The sequence below is a fragment of the Lontra canadensis genome, unplaced genomic scaffold (assembly GCF_010015895.1).
Source record: "Lontra canadensis isolate GAN:19392208 unplaced genomic scaffold, GSC_riverotter_1.0 scaffold171, whole genome shotgun sequence".
NCBI lineage: Eukaryota > Metazoa > Chordata > Mammalia > Carnivora > Mustelidae > Lontra > Lontra canadensis.
In genome coordinates this window covers 2,151,451-2,175,123 of record NW_022631165.1, presented here as the reverse complement: position 1 = coordinate 2,175,123, position 23,673 = coordinate 2,151,451, and the positions used below count along the sequence as shown (strand labels likewise).

Below are 23,673 nucleotides of genomic sequence, written 5' to 3'. Positions count from 1 at the left end.
CCTGGTTTCCAGATGCAGGTGGCAGGGGGCGGTCCTGGGCGTGGGGGTCTTCGCCACAGCCGGGACACAGCCGCAGACTCTCCCCAGCAAGGGGCCCCGCCACAGAAACTAGCACGGCTGAAGCTCTGGCCAGGCCTGTCTAGGGCCTCCCAGCCCTCCCTGGATAGAGGGCATGGGGCTAGGTATCCCAGGCTCCTGAGCCTTTTAGAGCCTAGGGCTGGCCCACCCAGACCTCGGGGGCACCTCTCCTGCAGGGGGGCGAGGTCTCTACTCGTTTTCTATTGCTCTGTCGGAAATGACCACCACTCACGGAGCAGCCTGCAACACCCACATTTATTAAGTCACAGCTCTGGGGGCCACGAGTCTGGGAGGGCTCCACTGGGTTCAAGGGCTTGGCCTGTGGGGTGGCCTGATGGGCTCTCAGCTGGAGGCCTGGGAGGAGTGGGGGGGGCACTGGGTCCCAGGTTCATTCAGCTCCTTGTGGTTGTGGCAGGGAGGGGCTTCCCCGCCGGCTGTCAACTGGGGGTCCCCCGCAGCCATGGAGAAGCATCTCCTGGGCCTCAATCCCTCTCATACTTTGACTGTCCCCGACTTCCTCCAGACAAACAGACAAATGGGACCCAGAGGCCAGACGGCGCACCAGCTGACTTGCCTGTCTCTGGGCACCCAAGGGCTGCAGCTGAGAAGGGTAATATGAGCGGGAAGGGGAGGGAAAGGGAGGGATTGTGACACAGCCCCCCTCCACCCCACGGGAGGCTCCTGGAGGAGGGCTGGTGGCTAGGGCTTGGTGGGCCCTACAGAGGAGACAGGGATGGACAGGTGGATGATACCACCCGTGAGCCTCAAGTCGGAGGTGCAAGGCGGGGGGACTGCGCAGGTCCTCAGAGGGACCCCAGCCTCTGGCTCCAGGTCAGTGTGACTGCGTTAGAGGCTAAGGCGAGCCTGAATCCAGGGGCTGTAAGTGGCCACATTGGTGTAGACCCCTGGACGGTTGGGCAGGGCACAGCCCTTGCCCCAGCTCACCACGCCCACCAGAACCCAGCGCCCAGATCTCATGCAGGTCAGGGGTCCCCCAGAGTCACCCTGCAGGAGAAAGGCAAGCTTAGGTCTCAGCCCTTTGAAGATGTGGGAGGGCAGTCCCAGGGCTCCAGTCCCCGAGGTGCTGCCTCCGGGTTAGGGGCCAGGATGGATGGCCCTTTGGTCTTGGGTTCCAGGGAAGGAGGGAGGGTGCTAGGCACAGGACCTAGACTCCAGGGCTCCAGGCAGCTTTGCGCACCTGACAGGCGTCTTTGTGGCCCTGGACGTAGCCCGCACACAGGTTTCCTGGCAGCACGATGTGCTCAGTGCTGGGCACGTCGGTGCCCACGTGGTACAGACGGTCACAGGTGCGCCTGTCCAGCAGTGGTACCCTCACTCCCTGCAGAGGTCGCCAGTCTGGAAGTGGCACTGGGGTCGGGGCAGGGGGTGGGAGGAGGACTTCTGAGAGCTGGGAGAGACCAGGGCTGACGAGCCTGACCCGGCGGGCCAGGCACGACTCGCCGTCTGACTGGGAGGAGGACAAACAGGGAGCATCTCCCCAGAGGTCGCGCCGAGTCCCGGACAGGGACAGCGCGGGGCTGGGGTTCCCGTCAGAGGGTGATGGAGAGGCGTCCCCGCCCCCGGCCTCACCTCCCGGGTGCAGGCTGCCCCAGCCGGTGACCCAGCACGGTGTGCCGGTGGGCGGGCGGGCCCCGGGCTCGGGCAGGCACACGGGCTGGACGCGGGCGCTCAGGGGCACCGGGCGGCGTAGCTGCAGCAGCGCCAGGTCGCCGCGGGCGCCGTCCTCGGAGAAGTCGGGGGGCAGGAGCACCCTGCGCACGGGCGCCGAGAGCGCGCGGGGCGAGGCAGGGACCAGGCGCAGCGCCCCCAGAAGCACGCGGTACTCGGACAGCAGCGTAGGCCTGCACGACCCGGCCCAGCTGGCGAGGGAGCCCCAGGCCCCGCCCCCCGCCCTAGGCCCCGCCCCCCGGGGCCCCGCTGCCCGCCCCTACCCGGGGCCCCGCCGCCCGCCGCCTCTGCCGCCTGCCGCCGCCCGCCGACCTGGGCAAGCAGTGCGCCGCGGTCAGCACCCACTGCGGGGCGATGAGCGAACCCCCGCACACGTGCGCCCCGCGGTGCTGGATGCTCGCCTGCCACGGCCACTGTCCGACCCGGGCGTCCCGGCCTCCCACGATCCGACTCGACACCTGGGGCTGCCCGCAGTCTGCGGGGGACAAGGGGGACTCGAGGGAGGGCAGAAGACGGGGGTGGGGGGTAGGCTGCGAGGTGGGTGGGGTCGGGGAGACGCCGGGCCGAGAGTGCAGGGACTCTGAGGCGTCCTCACCTGCGGACTCCCGCGTCGCTGTCCCAGCAGCTCCTGGAGGAGGAAGCAGCAAAGGGAAAGGCCTGGATTAGGAATTTGGTGTCAGATAACGGGGCTCGGGGGAGGGATGTCGGAGATTAGGAAGGAGGGTGGAACATACTTGTCACACGGACCAGGTGCCAGGCTTTTGTGCAATCACCACACTGGCCTGGTTACCTGATTTAACCCTCCCCAGGGCAGCCTGATGGGAGGGGGGTCTCACACCCCTACACACATGAGCACATAGGAGCTTAGAGAGCCCACGGTCAGCAACAGGGAGAACGGAACCAGTGAAGCCAAGATTAGGGTGTCCCCGAGTGCTCTAGGGGAACCAGGCCAGACAGGGGTGTGATGGGACATCAGGGACCCCCCCTAGCCCTTGACCCCCACTCACCCAGCAGCAGTAGGACCAACACCCCGAGGCAGGAAGCCCCACTCATGGTGTCTTCAGGGCTGGGCCTGGTAAGGGTGGCACAGCTTAGGGTGGGGGACTCTGGTCAGAGCCTGCAAAGAGATGGAAGGAGGGTCCTAGCCCAGGCCCCAGAGGCCCTCTGTCTTCCCTCAGCCCCTGGTTGGTCCTGGATCTATCCTGGCTCCTGGGGCTGGGGGACGGAGACAGGTCCTATGCACGGCCCTCTGCCCACGCCCCAGGGACCACACCTGTCCCCCCAGCTCCTACAAGATTTGAGCCCCCTTGGCCTCCCCAGGCCCCCATCCCACCACCTTAGCTCCTCTGCCTGCCGGCCGCCCTCGCCTGCCCGACAGTCCCTGAAGCCTGCTCTCACCCTCTGGCCGGTGCCCTCCCTGCTGACGCGCAGGGGAGGACCTGGGGGCTTAAAGGGCTAGAGGGGGTGGGGGCCTGGCCAGGGGGTGATTAAGGAGCCAGGGCGGGGCTGTGGCTTCACCAGTGGAGCCTCAAACAAAGATGCTTTGAGCAGCACTTTCAAGGTGGCAGGAAAGGGACTCCTGGGTTTGTCAAAGGACACCTGGCTTGGGCCACGGTCCTGGGAGCTGGGGGTGGGGGCCTGGGCTCGGGCGGCCAAGGATAGGGGCGGAGGGCTGCGGTCAGGCCAGGAAGCGCTGGAGAATCCCTGGCAGCTCATCTCTGAACCTGATCCCGGCTCCTGGCTGCTGTTCGTGCCGGTCATGGAGCCTGTGAACACTACCATTCTGTCCAGAAATCCCAGCGCGGCCGCCCACACCGAGCTCTACCCAGCTCCCCACTCTGCACTAATTCAACGTGAGGGACGGCTGGTTCAAAGCCGCCAGCACTCCTTGCTTGACCAGAAGCAGACTTGACCCTGAGGAACAGTCCATTCTTGAATTTGGTGTGGCCGGAACAGCAAGGCTGCTGGCCTCCGTGAACCTGGTCGATGCTGGGAACCAGGGTCGGGGGGTCGGGCCTGGACTGTGTCTACCACCCAGAAGTCTCTGGAGCTCTTTTCTGCCGGCTCACCTCCTCCTCATCCCGCAGCTGTCCACTCCGCCCCGGCCTCTTGGGGTGCCTTCCTGCCCAGCCCTAACTCTGTCCCAGGCATGTCACTGTGTGCATTGACATGTGATGGAGGAGGCCTGATTCACGGCTGTTCATCTCCTCCCTGGGAGGTGAGGTCTGGGTGTCTGTCTCTGCTCCGGCTGCCAGAACAGAAAGGCACACTGAGCCCTGAAACAAGCGTGTCTCACCGTTTGGGAGGCTGCCAAGCCCAAGGACAGGGTGCCGGCAAGGGGGGTCCCATCCTGACACCTCTGTTCCTGGCGCCTAGGCCACGGCTGTCTCTCAGCGCCCGCCCGCCGGCTCTTCCTGCCTCCCGCCTAGGGGACCAGAGCCCCGCTCTCAGGACCCAGCTTAACCCTGGCTACTTCCATAAAGGGCCGGTCTCTAAATACAGTCACGCGGGAGGGTGGGCTTCAAAACGTGAATTTTGGAGGGGACAGAGACGTTCTGTCCATAGCGGGCCTTGAGGGCCAGAGCAATGTCCCGCGTGGAGCACAGCCAATGAGCCGGTGAGCACGGTGAGCGGGGCTGCGGGCAGGCAGCGAGGGCGGGGGCCACGGGAGAGGGAACCTGGTGCCCGCCTTGGATGCGGGCGGACGGACGGAGGGCAGCCGCAGGACTGACCCCGGCAGCCTGTGCTCCAGCCCGAGGTGTCCGACACTGGGCTGTGGCCCGCTCTCTCTGCAGTCCCCCAGCGTCGCAATCTCCTCTCCTGTGAGGGGCCGTTGTGAAGAGCGGGGTCAGCCCAGGCGCCACCAGGGAGCCTGGCTCACTCAAACGCAGTAAAAGGGCGAGGAGAATAAAAGCAGCTCCCTCCTGTCCTCCCTGGGCTCCTGACCTTTTATGACCTGGGGTTCAGCGGCCTCCTGAGGGCTTGGCGGCAGTGGGGCCAGAGGTGGTCCCTGTGGGGCAGCTGGAGAGCCCAGTGGGAGAGTGACAAGGGACCCTGGGGACACAGCCACCTCTGAGGGCGTGGAGTGAACTCGAGGTGGGAGCTGGCCGGCTCCAGTATCCTCCCGGCAATTACCTTTCTGACGGATCTAACCAGAGGCGGTCCTAGGATTTGCCCCCCAAACTTTTCAGATAGCACGGAGGAGGCTGAGAGGCAAAGGGACGACCTATTCCGAGCGGCGAAAGAATAGAACCGTCAAGCGACAATTCTGTCTTGGGCAAAACTACCCTTCAGGAAGCGAGGGAGAGTTTAAGAGATTCTCCGATAACCAGATGCCAAGAGGGGGCGTCGCGGGCGGACCCACCGTGACGCGGAGCGCGAAAGGGAGCTGTTCTCTGCAAAGGACACTGCATCCTTTCACGTGAGGAGAGACGGCACGGGTAGAGGTGTTCTTACAGTCTGGGTTTGTCACTTCTCTTTTCTCCTTGCATAATTGAAGACACATGCATAAAGCAATCGGACGTCTCTGCTCATGGTTACACGACATGGAAACGGGACACTAACAGCTTAACAGGGGGGAACAGAGCTGTACAGGGGCAGAATTTCTCTATACTACTGAAGCTGAACCAGTATTGATTCAAAATAAATTGCTATAAGGGCGCTCGGCAGGCTCAGTCAGTGGAGAATATGGCTCTTGACCTCAGGGTTATGAGTTCAAGCCCCACATCAGGTGTAGAGAGTACTTAAAAATTTAAAAAAAAGGAAAATCTTGAATAAAACAAAATGAAGTTAAGTTTACGTTGTTGATTGTCATCCCCGGGACAACCTCTACAAAAACAGAACAGGAAATGGGAAGGGAATCAACACAGGACAGTAATAAAACTCAGTGAATCAGGGGCGCCTGGGGGGCTCAGTGAGTTAAGCCTCTGCCTTCGGCTCAGGTCATGATCCCAGGGTCCTGGGATGGAGCCCCACGACGGGCTCTCTGCTCAGCGGGGAGCCTGCTTCCCCCTCTCCTTGCCTCTCTGCCTGCTTGTAATCTCTCTGTCAAATAAATAAATAAAATATTTTTAAAAAATCAATGAAACACAAAGGGAGGAAATAAAAAATATCCAGGACATAGACGTAGCTATTAGACACGACAAGAAGCAAACAGAACAGCCGGAGAGGTCCGTCCTTACTCATCAGTAGCTAATTTTAATGTAAGTGGACTAAATACTCCAGAGTAGCCCCGTGGCAGGATGGATCACAAACACAGGACCCCACCACATGCTGCGTGCAAGACATTTTAGAGTCGCAGCACACGGAGCTGAAGATGGAAGGTGGGGGAAGACAGGCCATGCGAACAACAGCCAGAAAGGAGCAGAGGTTGTGTCTGAACGTCAGACAAACAGACTTTCAGTTAAAACTTGTGAGAATCAAACAAGAACATTCTAGACTGTTAACTGTCAAAATCATTAAGAAGACAAAATAATGACCAACATCTACACTCATACCCAGACCCAAAATACATGGAGCAAAATTGACAGAACGAGTGGGAGAAACGTTCTGACCGCCGTGGGAGGCTCCATACCCCACTTTTAATAACGAGCAGAACCGCCAAAGAGGAGGTCAGCCGGAAGAGGGCCGGAGGATGCCGCACAGTAACGAGATTTAACACACACTGACAGAACCTGCCCGGACAACCGGCAGAACACATGTCCCTCTCAGGCACGAGGGACACCCTTCAGGACAGAAAATAGGTCTAGCCACAAAATAAGCTGCAAGAAATTAGAAAAGATTGAAATTATATAAAATGTTTCCCCGGGGTGCCTGGGTGGCTCAGTCGTTAAGCGTCTGCCTTCCGCTTAGGTCATGATCCCAGGGTCCTGGGATTGAGTCCTACATAGGGCTCTCTGCTCAGCGAGAAGCCTGCTTCTCCCTCTCCGCTTCCTGCTGCTTGTGTTCCCTCTCTTGCTGTGTCTCTCTCTGTCAAATAAATAAATAAACTCTTAAAAAAAAAAAAAAAAAGAAAAGACAAGTTTCACCAAGCACAGGGGACTGAGGCTGGAAGCCGCTAACAGAAGACTGAAAAATTCATGCATGTGCGGACACGAAACAGCATATTCCTTACCAATGGATTGAATTTAAAAAAAAAAAATTTAGAAGGAAAATGAGAAAACGCTTTGAAATGAATGCAGATGGAAATAAGACGCAGCAAAACTAACGGACGCAGCACGGGCAGCCCTCAGAAGGAAACTTACAGCTGGGAACGGCGACGTTAACACAGGAGAAAAATCCAATGTACTTAGATTGACAGCTTCAGGAATAGAAAAAGCAGAGTGCACTGACCTCAATGGGAGAAGAAGGAAGGAGATTGTAAAGAGAGGAACAGACAAAATCAAGCTGGGGGTAGAAGAGAGGAAATCAACGAAACCAGAATTTGGTTCTTTGAAAGACAGACAAAAATGACAACGAAAGTAAGGACATTACTACTGACCTTATAGAAATAATGATGACCGTAAGGGACTATGACCAGTTGTACCCCTAACAAATTAGATGACAGCAATGAGAGGTACAAAATCTTAGACCCACTACCAAAACAGAATCAGAAAGAAACAGAACGTCTGAACAGAGCAATTAAAAGACTGAATGTGTGCTGGGAACTTCCCAGCAAAGACAAGCCTGGACCAGAGGCCTTCAACGGTGAATTCCACCAGACATCTGCAGAAATGAACACCCATCCTCCTTGAACTCCTCCAAAACATAGAAGAGGAAGGAGCACTTCCTAACTCATTCCCGGGACTAGCATTATGGTGATGCCGTGTCCCAGACAAGGCATCCCGAGAGACAGAAACAATAGATCCATAACACTTACGGATGCTTGTGTGCAAGTCCTCACCAAATCGTAGCAGACTGAACCCAGCACATCTCAGAACAACCGTATGTCATGGCCAAGTGAGATCTGGCCCATGAATGAAAGCGTGGTTCCACAGGTGAAAATCGATCAGTTCGATGGACTTTGTACATGAACAAAACGAAGGGAAGAAACCACAGGGTCAACTGATGCGGGCAAAGCACTTGGCAAAATCCCAAAACTCCTTCGTTACAAAAGCCCTCTATAAACGGAACGGAAGGGGCTCCCTCAGCATGATAAACGGCTGTAAAAAACCCACAGCTAACATCATACCAAATGTCCAAGACTGAAAGCTTTTCCCCTGGGGTCAGGAAGGCGACAATGAGGCCAGTTTTTGCCATTTCTCTTTGACATTTTATTGAAAGTTCTAGTCAGGGCGGTTAGCCCAGAAGAAGAAATAAAACACTCCAAACTGGAAAGGAAGAGGTGACAGTACCTCTACTCACAGACGATGTGGTTTTATATACAGAAAATCATAAAGGACACACAAAAGAGGACTACGTTAATAAGTGAAGTCAGTGAAATCGTAGAGTCCAAGATCGAGACATGAGTCTGTTATACCACCAATGAACAATTCTAAAAGGAAATTTAATAAGAAATTTCATTTACAAAGCATCGGAAGTAATAAAAAGGGAATAAATTTAACAGGAGATGAAAGACTTATGCACAAAAAAGCTACAAAACGTTGCTGAAAGAACGTGGAGACCTAGAAGCACCTGGGGGGCGTCTGACTCTTGATTTCAGCTCCGGTCATGAACTCAGGGTTGTGAGATCTAGCCCTGCACCAGGCTTTGTGCTCAGCATGGAGTCTCCTTGAGGTTCGCTCTCTCCTTCTCCCTCTGCTCCCCCCCTCCAGTTTACATGTTCTCTTGCTCTTTCTCTCTCTTAAAAAAAAAAAAGAAAAAAAGAAATTTTTAAAAAACCGAGTTTGCATATTCTCTTGCTCTCTCTCTCTTAAAAAAAAAAAAAAGAAAGAAAGAAAAAAGAAAAGAGGGGCACCTGGGTGGCTCAGTGGGTTAAGCCGCTGCCTTCAGCTCAGGTCATGATCTCAGGGTCCTGGGATCGAGGCCCGCATCGGGCTCTCTGCTCAGCGGGGAGCCTGCTTCCTCCTCTCTCTCTGCCTGCCTCTCTGCCTCCTTGTGATCTCTGTCTGTCAAATAAATAAATAAAATCTTAAAAAAAAAAAGCTTTAAAAAAAAAAGAAAAGAAAGAAAAAAAAGAAATTTTTAAAAAGGATTTCATTTGGGGCACCTGGGTGGCTCAGTGGGTTGAGTCTCTGCCTTCAGCTCAGGTCATGGTCTCAGGGTCCTGGGATCAAGCCCCACATCGGACTCTCTGCTCAGCAAGGAGTCTGCTTCCTCCTCTCTCTCTGCCTGCCTCTCTGCCTACTTGTAATCTCTCTGTCAAATAAATAAATACAATTTTTAAAAAAATAAAAAAAATAAAAAGGATTTCATTTATTTGAGAGAGATAGAGCACAAGCAGGGGGAGGGAAAGAGGGAGAGCAGGCTCCCAGCTGAGCAGGGAGCCCCAAGTCGAGCTCCATCGCAGGACCCTGGGATCATGACCTGAGCCGAAGGCAGATACTTAATGGACCAAGCCACCCAGGGTCCCCGGGAAAAGGAATTAAAGACCTAAACAAGTGGAACTATATCCCCGTCCATGGATTGGACACATAATGAAGATGGCAGCACGCCCCAAAGCAATGCACGATACCTCTCCAAATCCCAATGCTCCTTTTAGCAGAAATTGACAAGTTGACTCAAAGAGTCCGATGGGCGGAGCTGGGTTCTCCCAGCAGGGACCTGCCCCCTGGGAACACGCCTGTGAGTGAGTCCAGGGGTCTGGAGGTTTTACTGTCCGGCTTCCACCCCATGAGCACAGAGCCCCTGTGGCGACATCAGCGCCTCCAGAGGTCCCGAGGGCGCAGGGTGGCCCTAGACCCTGCCGGCGGCCACACTATGAGCGTTAACTATCTGAAGGGGCACAAGGCTCGTGTCTACAGAGATGCTCTCGTCAAGCAAGACATTCCAGAGGCTCAGAGGTGATTTCCTAGTAGCTGGTCGAGGGCCCCTGCTTTCTTTGGCCAGTGCCTGGGGGGAGCGTCGGCGGCCTGGCACTAGTCTGTGACCACTGCACAACCACCAAGGACAAAGCAATGTTCGCGGAAAGCCCATGCGCACACCAGAAACATCTGTTTGAATCAACGGCACCGCCTTCCAGGAGAACCGAGAGATGACAGGGGACAGGAGAGGACTTGGAGGATCCTAGCTGCTGTCCCCAGGAAGCTCCTCCACCGTGCTGGCAAACAGGACACAAGAATTACCCAGGGAAAGAGTGAGCAGAGAACAAGAAAGGGCAGACCTTGAAGGTGCTGTTGGGAGAGATCGTTTGGGGCAAGGGCTGAATGAGAAAATGGATGTAGCTAAAGGGTGAACCGGCAAATTTGAAGAAAAGGTAGAGAAACCTGTTCAGACCTCAGAGCAAAAATACATGAAGATGGCAGGACAGAAAATAGTGCCGACGGGGAGGGACACACGAGGTCGGTCCCACAGCGGACAGTCGTCTACGCTGGGTGACGACTTGGTGTTTCCTGTTCTCCTCTAATCTGTGTATATTTAAATTTTGCTGTAGCAAAAAGTGTTTTAAGTAAAATAAAATCAAGGGTTGAGAGCAAAGACAAGGCAGGGCTCTAGATGGCTGGGAAGGTCAGCAGACCGTCAGCCCCGCCATGTCCCCTGCCGTGTGCCTGGCCTCGCTTGGAAGGCTGCGGTGGGAAGGTATCTCTCTGCCACCCTCCTCTGTACATTCCTAACACAAGGTCAGGAGACACAAGGGATGGCGTGAGCCCACACCGAGGAAGAGGACTGTGACATCACTTCTGAATCAAAGGCTTTGCTGGGTGACCTCATCCACTTGGGCTGCTGTGACAAAATACCATAAAGTGGCTGGGAGGTCACAGATAACAAGCATTTCCTTCTCATGGTTCTTTGTGGGCTGGAAGTCTGAGGTCAAGGTGTCTGGTGAGCCGAGTGGGAGGGGTGGAGGGAGAGGGAGAGAGAGGATCTCAAGCAGGCTCCGTGCTCAGCCTGAAGCCTGACCTGGGGCACAATCCCACAATCCTGAGATCGTGACCTGAGCCAAAATCAAGAGTTGGGGACCCCATTGACTGACCCCCCCAGGTGCCCCAGGGCTAGGAGTCTTAAGAATGAAATATAGGGATATTTTACATTGACGCAAGTTACAAGTCGCTGACAAGATTATGCCTCCAACAACAGAGCTTTGAAATACGCAAAGCAAAAAAAAAAGTTCCAAATACTCAGGATACAAATAAATCCACATTTTTCTCAGAAATCAAGAGATCTGGGAGATGGAAAAAGCAACAACACCAGAGTACTCACTGAACATGCTTTGGACCTAAATCAAGTATTTGGGGCTGCTCGGAAGCCCACCATGCCCCCCAGAGGGAATGAGCCCCTTGGAGAAGGAGCTGCCTGGAGGCTGGGCTGACCTGGGGCATCAGGGAGGATGGGTATTTCTTGAGAAATGGATAAAACTCAGCAATCAGGGAAAGTGTCCTGCACCCCTCCTCCCCCCAGGGGCCAGGCTGCTCGGCTCTGGTTTCGGGGCCCGCAGCTCTAGAGAGGTAAGGCCAGCGCAGGGCAGGGCCCGTCCAGGAGCTCGCTATGTGTGTAGGCGGGGGGAGGGCAGGGCTGTGCTCTCCAGCGGCTCCTGGAGGAATGTCTCTTCTCACTCTTCGGGCATCTGGGTCCCGCCTTAGGCCCCTCAGAGCCCCAGGGTGAAAACGAGCAGCTGAGAGAGCAGAGCGGAGTGTGTCCGAGGTTGGCAGTCCCCTCTCCGCCCCCCGCACTGCGGCGCAGAGCACGAAGTCGAAATATCTGGCTTTTCCCCTCTCGGGCCTTGGTCACGTCATTCGACCGCGGGAGTCTCACTGACTCTGCTGTAAAATGGGGCTCGTGACAGCTCCCGGGGAATCGGGAGGCAGAGGCGCGGTTGACATAGGGCTGGCACACGCTGGGTGCCCCAGACGTGGTGGGGGTGGGTGGGTGCTCTGATGCCGGGGCCAGGGCAGGAAGGGGAGGGCGGGTCCTGAGGGTTTGGCCAAAGACGTGGGGGTGGCCGAGGACCCTGTGCCCAGGAGCAGTCTGGTGGCCTCGAGGACGAGGCGGGGAGGTGGCAGCCCCACCCCGGGGCAAGCCCAGCACTCGAGCTAGACTGCCGTCGTCTTCGGCTCCTCAGTGCGTGGACTCTGCTCCCGGAAGTGGGGGCTGGAGCACACCATGGAGCTGGCCCTTACTGCCACCCTGCTCGCCCTCCTCCCCACGGCCCTCCAGCAGAGCACTCCCCTCCCAGCCAACCTCTCTGTGACCCGTGCCTGGGCGAGAAGCCTGGATTCAGGTAGGACAGATCCTGGGGTGGGGAGACGGCCACTGCAGGACAGTGAGCCTGGGGCCCGGGTTGACAGGGGCATCAGAAAGGATGGGTCCTTCTGGAGAAACGGATAAAACGTAGGAATCGGGAAAGTGTCCTGCATTCAGGGGGCAGATCAAGAGGAGTGTGTAATTCCTTCCCTGCCCCTTCTACCCTGTGCTGGGGCATGTTCTCTAAGGAACTCTGATGTTGGGAGACCCTGCCAGACCTCAGCCCCTTCACCGTCCCCGCCGGCCAGGTGCACAGTGGCAGGCACCGGGCCACAGACAGGAGCCCTGAGCCAGCGGCTCCCAACTCCCCTCTCCCCTCTGAGCCTGAAAAAACCACCCAGCCCCCCAGCTCCCACTTCCCCTGACTCAGCGACTCAGCGGCTGTGCGCCCCGCCCTCCCAGGGCCACCAAGTCCTTCCCTCCAGCAGAGGGTCCTGCATCACAAGGAAGTCCACCTTGGGGAGGCTGGGAGGGACCAGGTGCCAACCCGTGAGTGGCAGGGATTGGCGAGGGCAGGTCTGGGGGGCCAGGGGATCCCAGGCGGGATCACGCCTAGCCGGCCCATGGCTCCCTTTGCAGAGTGTGGACGCCCACACGTGTCAGGCCGCATCCTGTCGGGGCAGGACGCCACGCTGGGCGAGTGGCCGTGGCAGGCCAGCCTGAGGGAGGAGGGACAGCATGTGTGCGGGGGCACCCTGATCGCTGAGGCCTGGGTGCTGACTGCGGCCCACTGCTTCGACCAGTGAGTACCTCCAGGGGGCACGGCTCTGAGCTGGGGGTCGTGCTCCCCGACACCCTCCCTTCCCCATTTGAACCACAGCCTTCCACGCATCTGGAGCTGTGTGAAGGAACATCCTTCTGGAGCATCACTTATCCGCCAGGATGGCCCCTGTCCTGGGGCCGGCCCTGGGGAGAGTGGGGGAGGGGACAGACCCCGCCCGGCTCTCCATCCCTGGTGAGATGATTCATTTCCCAGAGACCAAAGGCTCCCATATGGGGATCTCTCGAGAAGCTGAGGCCTCCAGTCCACTGCCCAGCATCTGGACGGCACGTGGACAGGTGACCGCCTCTCAAGCCTGATTCACACTCACCGGATGGACGGGCTGCTGGGGTCTGTGCAGGGATGTCTTGAGAAGTAAACAGGGTCCTTTTCGTTTCTGGCATGTGCTCTGCTTGCAAAGCTGTCTATAATGTCAGGACCCTCAAATCAAGATGGTCCCTTCCCCCGATCGGTGAAACCCGGCACAGCTTTCCTGACACCACCCCTCACCCCCCCGGACTCTCTCACCTCCAGGAAGCAGCCGCTGTCTGCCTACTCTGTGCTGCTGGGCTCCATCTCCTCCTACCCCCAGGCCGAGGAGCCCCAGGAGCTCCGAGCGGTGGCTGAACTCATCATCCACCCAGAGTACTTGCAGGAGACCAGCAGAGCGGACATCGCCCTGGTGCAGCTGGCCTCCCCTGTCACCTACAGTGACCTCATCCTTCCGGTCTGTCTTCCCAAACCCGGAGACCCCCTGGATCATGGCACCTGGTGCTGGGTCACCGGCTGGGGGAACATCGACTTGAGTATACGTAAGGACGCCCAGGCGGGGAGGAGCCCCATAAAGGGTGGCCATGGAGTCCGCACACACTGTTGTGCGCGTGGCAGAGGGCAGCCCCGGAAATACGGCCCCGAGCGTGGACAAGCAGCCTGCCACCCCAGACCCTCCCTCAGGCTCCCCAGGCTGCCCTCCCAGCACACGACACCCCAAGGATGAATGCTGGCCCAGACTGGGGCCCAGGCCCTTCTGACGCGCCCCATACTGGTTGGAGAATGCGATGCACGTCCCCCACCTCCACCGTCATCCTCGCGGCACAGGAACTGGGGCCAGACTTCCTGGCCTTTGCCCTGGCTGAGTGACCTCACCGGCCGCCTCGCTGGGCTGTGGCTGCCCCCTCAGAGAAGCAGAGCCTTCAGGGGATGATACATGTCAGGCATGTCCCACAGGGCAGGACAGAAGCAAGGTCCACAGTGTGGCGGGGCCATCGTGGTCACTGTTAGCACGATCACCGCTCATCGGTGTCCTGGGCCACCACGACAAACCAGCACAGGCTGGGGTGGGGGTTCAAACCATTGAAATGTAAGCTCTCACGGTTCAGGATGGCACGAGGCTGAATTCAGGGTGTTGGCAGGGCCGGGCTCCCTCTGGAAGCTCCAAGGGAGGACCCTTCCTGCTCCTTCTGGCTTCTGGTGGCTCCTGGTGATGCTTTGTGTCCCTCGGCTGGTGGCTGCGTGCCCCTGCCTATCCCCATATTCACATGGCCTCTCTTCTGTGTGCCCCTACGTGTCCCCTCCTTTTCTGTCCTGCTGGATCCCATATGGCTTCATCTTAACGAATTAATCTGCAAAGCCCCTATTTCCACCAAAGCTCCCATTCTGTGGTGCGGGGTGGGCTTGAGTTTTTGAGGGGCGCACGTCAACCCGTTTTTGGCCAGAGCCTTGGAGAGCCACGAACAGTCGGGTCATCTGGTGGAAGTGACTTGACTACACTTTGTGTCCAGGGCCAGGCCCTAACACTGGGTCTTGGCTCTTGGCTAGCACCCCAGTGTGTCCCCAGCCCGCCCCCCCAATCCTGCCCTGGCCTGGGCACTGGGAGGGCAGCCAAGCCCAAGGGGAGCTCCGCACGTCTGTGCATGCCCCGCCAGAGGGAGGAAGGGAACGGTTCTTCCTTGTGCTTTGAATATTCAACGCAGGCTCACCTTGGCACCCAGGCTCGTGGGTCAGGGACTCCCGGACACCAGTGCAGGCCCAGGGTCCTGGAGAGGCAGAGCAGTGGAATGCTGAAATGACAAGAACAGGCTTCTTGTCCTCGGTCCCGCTGTGCACGGGGCAGCAGGGATGGGCCGGTGAGAGCCGGTGGACAGTCAACCCCATCTGAGCCCTGCTCTGCTCCCCACCCCAGCGCTGCCCCCGCCCTTCACCCTGAAGGAGCTGTCCCTGCCCCTCATCGATGCCCCGACCTGTGACGGCTACTACCACGAGAACTCGGACACCCCCATCCAGGAGCCCATCATCCTCGAGGACATGCTCTGTGCCGGCTTCGAGAGTGGCCAGAAAGACGCCTGTGGGGTAAGCAAGCGCCCTCCGGGAGGGGGGGCGGGCCGCAGGATCTCCCACTCCCCTGCACCCTCAGGGTGGAGGAGGGCAACGTTGCTTTAAATACCAGAGTCAATTCCAATAGAAATCATGTTCTCTCCCCGCTGTCTCCCTTTAAATGTATCGTATCGGTTTTATCAGAAATGAAATACTTGAAAAGCGTTCAAGCAAACGGTGACCCTATCCTTATTCCTATAGCTCTTCTTTGGGGCCCAGAACGATCTTTTTTTCTTTCCCAAAAAGAACTTCAAGGCCTCTGAGCTGATGGCCCCCAGGACCAGGTGACTTCTGGGCTGGGTTGTTACTGTCTTTCCTTGTCTGCTTTCACAGGCGAAAGGCACGTTATCTCACACTCCCTCTTAGCATTGTTTTATCACAGATTTTTTTTCATCCCAAACGAAGCAAACAGCATTCTTAGCAACACGAAAGTGCCCCCTGAGCCCCTACCCTGACATGCACAGTTGTATCTGGAGAACGCGGCATTCCCGTGCCACTGCTTCTCCCACCTGCCAGACAGTTTGCCCAGAATTCCCAGACCTCTGCTGCCTTCCAGAAACATCCAGCCTGCCGATCCTCAGTCCACCAGACCTAGCTAGCCGAGCTGAAGGGAGGTTGGTGGGCCCAGGGAGATCCCTGGGAACTTCCTTCCCCCTCGCAGTCCCTACACTTCTGGACTCCTCCTTTGTCCCTAGGGCGACTCCGGGGGACCCCTGGTCTGTGACGTTGGTGGAGTCTGGGTCCAGGCAGGCGTGGTAAGCTGGGGCTTTGCCTGCGGACTTCCTAAAAGGCCAGGAGTCTACATCAACGTCAGCACGTACGCCACGTGGATTGCCAGCACCATCCCGGGCTCGGACCTACACACCGAAAACTCTTCTCCACGTCTTGCTGGGCTCTTCTTCCCGCCCGTGCTGCTGGTTCTGGGGCTGCTGGGGGACACGTTTGCCTCCCTGAGGCTGGCCTAACCAGGCAGCCAGCCCTGCAGACTCAGCCTCTGCTGTGGAAACTCAGGCCCTTTCTCTGGGGTCTGCGGCATCTGTCTGGAAACCCCTCCCAGAGCCCTCCCAGGAAGGCCCCCTTCCACCACCGTCCATCCAGGTCTGAGTCCCAGGGCGCACACACACTCTGGGATTCCTCTGGCCGCTTGGGGGACTTGTGGCACTGGGGTTTCCAGCCCCCAGCACAGGGCGGGTGCCTTTGCAGGCCTGTCTTGTCTGAAAGGCAATAAAGAGAAGCCGGCAGGCAGAAGGCCCTTCCTCCCTGAGCCTCCGGGCCCCAGAGAGTGTCCGGGAAGGCAGCTCCCACTTGCGGGAGCTCTCACACCAGGGTGCTGCTGGGTGCTCACAGCAGCCCTGAGAGGTGCATGTTACTCTTATTTCCAGTTCTTCAGACATGGAAACTGAGGCTGAGGGGGGCTGGGTTTATATCTGGGCAGGAGCTGGGAGGAGATGAGGGCAACCTGAGCCTGTGCTGGTAGGAGTTTCAACCCCCGTCCTGGGACAGCCCCCACCCTGGCCTATGCCTGGCTCTCCCATGCACAGGTGAGCCGAGTGGTCCCATCCTTCAGTGGCCCCCTCTGCCCCCGAGCAGCAAGCTGAGACCCCTTCACTCTCTGGAGCCCCCAATTACCCCTCCAGCCCTTTCTCCACAGCGTCCCCAGTCCCTGCTGCTGAGCCCACCGGAACCCCATGCTCCCCTCTCTGGAGACTTCTCTGCACGCACAGGGCCTCTGGGTCCCCATCAGGGCTGTCTCCCGATGGCCACATAGCCAGGGAGCTGCCCCCATCCCCAGCGCTGGGCCTCTCCGGGAGGGGGAGCAGCCATGCAGGTAGGATGGGGGGCTGCGGCGAGGGATGGCCTGAGCACTGAGCCACAGGTGTCAGAGCAGGCCCCCTTGCGCGGCCCGCCCTGGGGGAGAGGGAGCCCATGTTAGATCTCCAGGATCATCTGGGGCCCAGACCACAACTATGGGCTGACCACCAGGGTCACGGCTGCAGTGACTACACCCCCGAGGCCCCACACGCGTTTCCAACACGTGTCAGCCAGGCACCCCAGGGACGAATGTGAGTCCCTTGTGCATATGAACAACAGACACGAACTCTGGCTGCTGCTGCCCGTCTACTCCAGGCGCTTCCCCTGGAGGCACCTCCTGGGGTGGCAGCCGAACGTGACAGTGTACATGAGGGAGCGAGAGGAGGACAGGCTATCGCCTCACCTACCAAGGGGGTCTCAGTGACCTGAGCCTTGCACACCCTGCCTCTCCATCCCCAGGAGCTGACAGCCCCCAAGGAGCTCCAAGGGGACACCTGATGAAGCCCATGGTCAGGGCCACTCCTGGGCCACTGATGTCTCCCCTGTGCTCCTCCACACCACTCCTCCCAGGCCAGGAGACCTGGAGGCCCTCAGGGAGGCAACAACAGGGACCTCGAGAGCCAGGGCCCCTCCAACCCGGGAGACTCTCTGCCAATCCACATCCTTCCTTTTCTACCTTTTCTCCTTCCAACCCTCCTTCCCTTGGCTCTCCGTCAACCCTTCAAGTCCACATACATCAAGCCTGTCACACAGAGGTCCTGGAGGCTGACAGCCAGATGCACACGTGACCAAACAAGATCCTTTTGGATATCGCTAACTTCTACGAAGTACAGGGGAGCAGTGAGACAGTTGGGGAGCAGGAGGGGGACATGGAGCTTGCTGTGGCACCAAGATCTGAAGTCTGCAGGGAGAGGTTATCCCAGGCTGGAGCAAGCTCGGGGTGCACTAGGAAAAGACAGCTGGGGAGGGGAGGGATTCAGAGGTAGGAGGGCCCTGGGCGAGCCTGGACCTGCGGCGGAAGCGATCTTTTGGGCTGCAGCAGAGAAGGGACGGCCTGGGCTCTCTGTGCAGCTCCAGCAGGCAGGCGCGGGCACAGCATGCCACACGGGCCCCTGCCGTGGGGAACTCGCAGGAGACTGGCCAGTTATGGTGCTGTGGTGCCAAGGGCCACAGAGGGGGACTGTCGTAGGGAAAATCTTGCCCCCTTGCCATGCCTGGGGCCCCAGTCCCACCTAGCAACGGCCTCCAACAGGGACCTGTTCAGTCCCTGAGTCCACCTGGCTGAGCCAGTGCCCACCACCTCTCACTCTGCAGGTGATTTGGTGGGGGGCACACCAGGGTGCAAAGTCAAGGGGGTCTGGTGACAGGCCAGCTTCAATACCTGGAGAAGGTTCCAGGGTCATCAAGCATCCAGTGTCTCTCACTGGTGTCCCCCTCAGTGTGCCTGCATTGAGGGCACCGTGCGGAACTCTCCTGCTCATGCAGGTAGGGGAGCCCAGGCTCCTGCCTCCAGCACCTGATCCCTTGGCCACTCATTGCCCAGGCCCAGCTGAGTGTGTTGTGGGGCTTGGCCCACCCGTAAGGCTCCCACAGAGTGGACACCTCGGGACACCCCTGCCAGTCCAGACTGGCTCCCCTGCCTGGAAGGACCCCAGAAGCTGATGCGGGGAAACTCACAACTTTGCCTATACCACCACATGCCCAATAGCGCTCAGGACACAGACAAGGACACTAAGAAGTCACAGCCCTCCCGGAAGCCCCACTGGGACAGTCACTGGTCACAGGGACGCCGAGATGGATAACCTCCCGGTGTCTCTCTCATTTAGGCCATTTCACTCCCCCAAGGACCCTGTGCAAGAAAGTAAGTTTGGTAAAGGTGGTTTCAACCTCCAAAATGTAAACTGAAGGAGGATGAGGAGGGCTGCGGCCTGCCTTGCCAGCTACTGGCCTGGAGTGGGCTCAGGGCTTGACAAGACCCGAGACTACCATTTCCCCCAAGAAAGGAAGAAAGGGATCTTCTCTTCTTGGCTCAGCCCCTTACTGCCAGGCCCCCGACGGCGCTCAGGGAGCATGTGTCAACGTGTTCTCACGGGAGTCCTGGCCCTGGGCCCGACGCGGACCTTCCCAGAGGAGGGGGTGGCTGGAGGAACGGGGGAAACTGGGGGGGTGGCCAGGACCCCAGGGTCGCCGACAAGCAGAACTGCGCGCGGGTGCAAATTGGACCCAGCCCAATTTGGGGCTCCGAGCCCTGCGCCAGGAGGCCCGAGGTTACCGGACCACGGGCCCCTCCCTCCCGGAGATGTCCGAGGGGGCGGGGGCCGGGAGGTGGGGGCCGGGGTGGCGGGCGCTCCCTCTCCCCCAGGGGGCGCCTGGGCCAGGCCCCCAAGCGGGCGGAAGCAGAGGGGGCGCCACGCGGCGGGAGAGGAGGCCATGGACGCGCGCGTCGGGGCGCTGCTTCTGGCGCAGCTGCTGGTGCGAGCGGAGCTCGGGGCGCAGGGTGAGCTCAGGCAGGGGTACCGGCAGCCCAAGGGCTGGGGGCGGGGGTGGGGTGGGGCCTGTACAGACCGGGCGGAGCTCACCCGTCCCCCTCCCCCCGCCCGCCCCCCAGAGTTGGAGGAAGAGGACCAGTTGTTTGCAGGTAAGACGCCCAGGACGCGCGCTTCCCCGCGCGGGCCGCGGAGCCGGAGCGCAGACGGCGCCTCATCTTCTCCTCTCCCCCCACCCAGGTTTCGAGAACTCATCGTTGCTCACGTGTAACTGCCGGGCCCCTGGGGGGAGGGGCGGGCGCCCGCGGACCTCGTGGGGAGGGTCCCGGGCTCCCCCGGCCCCCCTGCGGCGGGTCCCCGACGTGCGCCCGCCCTTGTTGCCCGGGAGCCCCTTCCCTTCGCGCGGGCGGGCGGGGTCCTGCAGCTCAGCCCGGTGTCCCTCTGTCCGTCCCAGGGCCCTGCGGCCAACGAACCGTTCCGACGCGCATCGTGGGCGGAAAGGACTCGGAGCTGGGGCGCTGGCCGTGGCAGGGCAGCCTGCGCCTGTGGGGCTCCCACCGCTGCGGAGCGAGTCTGCTCAACCGCCGCTGGGTGCTCACGGCCGCGCACTGCTTTGAAGAGTGAGTCTGGGGCAGGCGGGCCGGATCATGCGCCCTTTGGGTGCGGATATGGCCTGCCTGTTCTCCTGAGCTCCAGGCTGGGCTGCAGGCACGTGAGGCAAACCCTGTTCCCCTTCTTCTAGAATGTTCTTCAGAGCATTCACAAGCACTTTTGTGTCGTGTTCTTTTCTGTCTTCTTTTCTTCCCAAATGACAGCACCAGGCGTCCCCTTCCTCATCCCAGGTCCAGGTGGAGGTGTACTGGGGGTGGGAGGCGGTGGGTAAGTGCTGGGCCTGTCCTGTGGCGAGGACGGTGGTCGAGTTCTCCACCCGCCCTGGTCCTGTGCATCTGTTCACTGTTCTAGGACGGCTGCGGGAGGTGACCGGCCGGCTGAGTGGCCAGACCAGGCCCTGGGGGAGGCATCCTGCTTCCCCACCCCCGTCCCGGCCCAAGACATCAGGTGTGCTCAGGGGCCGGGCCTCCTCTGAAGACCCTGCCTGCTCTCTCGTCCCTGCCAGCCACAGTGATCCGTTCGAGTGGTCCGTCCAGTTCGGCGAGCTGTCTTCCTCACCGTCTATCTGGAACCTGCAGGCCTACTACAACCGGTACAATGTGGAAGAGATCATTCTGAGCCCTCTGTATCTGGGGGCTTCGTCCTATGACATCGCCCTGCTGAAGCTGTCCTCCTCCGTCACCTACAATAAGTACATCCAGCCCATCTGTGTTCTGACCTCCTCCTCTGAGTTCCAGAACCGGACCGACTGCTGGGTGACTGGCTGGGGGGACATCGAAGAAGAACAGGGTAGGGCTGTGGGCAGGGGCCTGGGGCGGGGGGAGCCTCACGCCCCACCATCTGTTCTGTCCGCACCTAGGTCTGGGTGCAGCTGGGTCCCTCCTGGGGCCGCTCGGCACTTGTCTCATCACCTGCCGTCCCTCCTGCTTCCCCTGAAAGGACAGACTTCCTGTCCTCACACCAGCTTCCTTCTCCCTTCCAGAGACTGTGAGCCAGAAGCTGCAATGAGAGGGAGGCCAGCTGGGTCGGGCCTGCATCCCCCAGACGGCAGGGGTGTTGGGGTTGTGGGAGGGCCTCAGGCGGCCTCGGGCATCGAATGATTTAGCCAAGCACTCTTTCCACGTCGGCATGGATGCCAGCCAGCACCCAGCCATCCCCACCCTGGCTCTCCCACACCTTCTCCATCTCCCTGCCTTGCTTCCTTGCCTGGAGCCCTGAGCCCGTGAGTCTCCTCTTGCAGTTTCAAGCCATCCACAATCCTCGGCTTCCCACCCAACTCTCCGGGGGTCCTCGAGCCGGCGTGAAGTGCCTCCTGCATACCTCTCACCATGAGTTCCCCAAAACTGCTGGGCACAGTCTCCCCAGAGGGGCCCTGGGCCCGGACTGCCCCATACACAGCTCCCCGGCCCGGCCCGTTCCCGCAGCACCCTTCCCACAGCAGCAGCAACACACAGAGCTCCTGGCGTCCCTGCTGTGCACCTGGCCCTGTTCTAGGCTCTCGAGACTGAGGAATGAGCAGGGAGAGGTCTCTCTCCCTTCTGGACCTTACCTATGAGTGAGGCTGGAACATTTTTATACCTGCTTTACAGATGAGGGAAGTGAAAGAGGTAGGGAAATGGCCCTAAGGCCCCAGAAGGAGTCAGTGGAGAAGCTGGGGTTCACTGGCCGAGAGGGTCATGTGTCCGTAAGGTCACACATCTGGAATTGGCAGGGGGTGGAGGGGCTTAGAGTACCCACCGCCGGCCCCACCTTCCTCGAGAGCTGGGGTCCTGGATGAGTGTCCCTGCAGACCTCCCCTGGCCCAAAGCGCCGAGCGGGTGTGAGCCAAGTGGCCCAGTCCCCAGACTCCCCGACCCCGGGCAGACAGGTAGTCCCGACCAGGCCCAGGCTCCCCCTTCCTCCCGGCAGGTAGGAGGGGGCTTCTGGACCCCACCATCTTGCAGGTGTCAAGCCCAGCTCAGCCACGTGCCAGGTGGGAGACCTCGGCCGCCTCACGTGGAACGGGGTCAGCGGAGCTCGCACCTGCTGAGGTGGCTCAGAGCTTTGAAACCTCATACAGAAGGGCCCAGGCGGGGGCGTGGCCGACAGGAGGCCACCCCGACTCGGCCGCTCTCGTGTCAGCCCTGTGGCTGTCCCCTGGCTCGGCTGCTGGCCTGGGCCTAGACTGCGGAACTGCACCAGTTTGGGTTCACAGCTAGCTCAGGCTCCCCTCGGTGCTCTGCGGGGGCGGCGGGGTGGTGGGGTGTGGGTTGGGGGTGGGCAGTCTTCCCTCTGCGTCTTCCCTCACCTGAACGAGGGTCATGGTGGTGCTGTGTCCCATGAGGGCGCCAGGAGGCCAGAGAGCTCCCGCTGTTCTGGAAGCCTGGGGCTGTGTGAGGAGGGGAGGCCACGAGGGGAGGCCACGGGCTGGCCCACCTGCTCGCATGGCCTGACCGCCCCCTGCCGAGGCTCAGCTGTGTCGGCTCCGCCCCCTGGGCTGCTGGCCGCCTGCGCCACCGCCACCGCCACCGAGGCGCTGCTCTCTGCCTGCTGCGGAGGGGAAGCTGCGTGTCGGGAAGGGGCTCTGGCCGCCTGCCGTCGCCCACAGTGGGCTGCGTGCTGGCCCAGGGACCCTCTCCCCTACCCGGTAGCCTGGGCCAGTCCTCCTGCCCAGATGGCAGAGGAGAGGCTCAGGGTGCCATCTTTGTCTCCCCCTCCCCCCAGAGCTGCCGTCCCCCTACGTCCTGCAGGAAGTGCAGGTCGGCATCATAAACAGTGCCATCTGTAACTACCTCTACGCGCAGCCTGTTTTCCGCTATGACATATGGGGAGACATGATCTGTGCCGGCACTATGCAAGGTGGCAAGGACGCCTGCTTTGTGAGTGTCCCTTCCCAGCCCAACCAGGGGCGTCTGGGGCCTGGCAGGCCACCACCCCAGCCCCAGGCTTGAGAGCCACCCATAGCCCTGTACCTCATTTGGTTCTTGTGTCCCCCTCAGAGGGTAGAGACCATGGCCCCACTTTGCAGATGCAGAAACTGAGGCTTGTTCACTTCCGGGGTGGGGCATGGGGTTTGCACCCAGTCTGCCCACCTCCACAGCCCCTCCTTCTGTCCCCGCCTCTCCACTGGCCCCCTGCCCCCCCACCCCCAACGCCTGGCTCTCCCACGCTGCTCCCCAGGGTGACTCAGGCGGACCCTTGGCCTGCGAAAAGAAAGGGCTGTGGATTCAGGTTGGAATCGTGAGCTGGGGGTCGGGCTGCGGGAGACCCAACCGGCCTGGAGTCTACACCAACGTCAGTAGGCACTTCAAATGGATGCAGAAGCTGTTGGCTCACAGTGGAGCTCCCAGGCCAGCCCCGCCCCTGCAGCTGCTGCTCCTGGCTCTGCTCATGCTGGCCTCCCCCCTGCAGATGGCCTGAGCACACCAGAGCGCCTGGGAGTTGGGGCCCTCTGCTATGCCAGGTCCCATCCCCCACTGTCCCTCTGCTAATAAACACGTTTGCATGATGGAGTCTATGCCTTGGAGAGCCCTCTGTGGCCCGGGG

General features: G+C 59.8%; 3 protein-coding genes across 4 annotated transcripts; 2 read left to right on the top strand and 1 right to left on the bottom strand.

The window, feature by feature from the left end:
* Window positions 1–740: 740 nt before the first annotated feature.
* On the bottom strand, window positions 741–22,482 carry LOC116860154 (serine protease 33-like). 2 transcript variants are annotated; one of them, XM_032846044.1, is made up of 7 exons: window positions 3,837–4,004; window positions 2,775–2,884; window positions 2,363–2,395; window positions 2,080–2,242; window positions 1,669–1,940; window positions 1,277–1,446; window positions 741–1,083 (listed from the first exon to the last, which is right to left on the bottom strand). In XM_032846044.1, exons 2-7 carry the CDS (start codon window positions 2,818–2,820, stop codon window positions 925–927), a joined length of 843 nt encoding a protein of 280 aa, XP_032701935.1. In that variant the 5' UTR covers window positions 2,821–2,884; window positions 3,837–4,004; the 3' UTR covers window positions 741–924. The 2 variants fall into 2 exon arrangements, with proteins under 2 accessions (XP_032701935.1, XP_032701934.1); XM_032846043.1 differs by lacking the exon at window positions 3,837–4,004 and adding an exon at window positions 22,436–22,482 and having other exon boundaries at window positions 1,277–1,940.
* On the top strand, window positions 11,965–16,286 carry LOC116860155 (serine protease 33-like). The gene is made up of 5 exons (XM_032846045.1): window positions 11,965–12,082; window positions 12,685–12,847; window positions 13,400–13,677; window positions 15,048–15,214; window positions 15,934–16,286. The coding sequence occupies exons 1-5, from the start codon at window positions 11,965–11,967 to the stop codon at window positions 16,201–16,203; spliced, it is 996 nt and encodes a 331-aa protein (XP_032701936.1). The 3' UTR covers window positions 16,204–16,286.
* Window positions 19,446–23,547, top strand: LOC116860156 (testisin-like). The gene is made up of 6 exons (XM_032846046.1): window positions 19,446–19,547; window positions 19,659–19,688; window positions 19,991–20,156; window positions 20,654–20,937; window positions 22,852–23,006; window positions 23,308–23,547. Exons 1-6 carry the CDS (start codon window positions 19,481–19,483, stop codon window positions 23,545–23,547), a joined length of 942 nt encoding a protein of 313 aa, XP_032701937.1. The 5' UTR covers window positions 19,446–19,480.
* The last annotated feature ends 126 nt before the right edge of the window (window positions 23,548–23,673 follow it).

What these genes read in the sequence shown, in the direction of transcription:
- LOC116860155 (XM_032846045.1), top strand. Translation starts at nt 11,965, where the DNA reads ATGGAGCTGGCCCTTACTGCCACCCTGCTCGCCCTCCTCCCCACGGCC. An exon ending in GAACATCGACTTGAGTATAC is followed by an intron (nt 13,678 to 15,047) that starts GTAAGGACGCCC and finishes TCCCCACCCCAG; the next exon opens with CGCTGCCCCCGCCCTTCACC. An exon ending in GCCAGAAAGACGCCTGTGGG is followed by an intron (nt 15,215 to 15,933) that starts GTAAGCAAGCGC and finishes CTTTGTCCCTAG; the next exon opens with GGCGACTCCGGGGGACCCCT.
- LOC116860156 (XM_032846046.1), top strand. Translation starts at nt 19,481, where the DNA reads ATGGACGCGCGCGTCGGGGCGCTGCTTCTGGCGCAGCTGCTGGTGCGA. An exon ending in AGAGGACCAGTTGTTTGCAG is followed by an intron (nt 19,689 to 19,990) that starts GTAAGACGCCCA and finishes TGTCCGTCCCAG; the next exon opens with GGCCCTGCGGCCAACGAACC. An exon ending in GGACATCGAAGAAGAACAGG is followed by an intron (nt 20,938 to 22,851) that starts GTAGGGCTGTGG and finishes CCCTCCCCCCAG; the next exon opens with AGCTGCCGTCCCCCTACGTC.
- LOC116860154 (XM_032846043.1), bottom strand. Translation starts at nt 2,820, where the DNA reads ATGAGTGGGGCTTCCTGCCTCGGGGTGTTGGTCCTACTGCTGCTGG. An exon ending in GCGGCGCACTGCTTGCCCAG is followed by an intron (nt 1,941 to 2,079) that starts GTCGGCGGGCGG and finishes CGGGTCGTGCAG; the next exon opens with GCCTACGCTGCTGTCCGAGT. An exon ending in GCCACAAAGACGCCTGTCAG is followed by an intron (nt 1,084 to 1,276) that starts GTGCGCAAAGCT and finishes TTTCTCCTGCAG; the next exon opens with GGTGACTCTGGGGGACCCCT.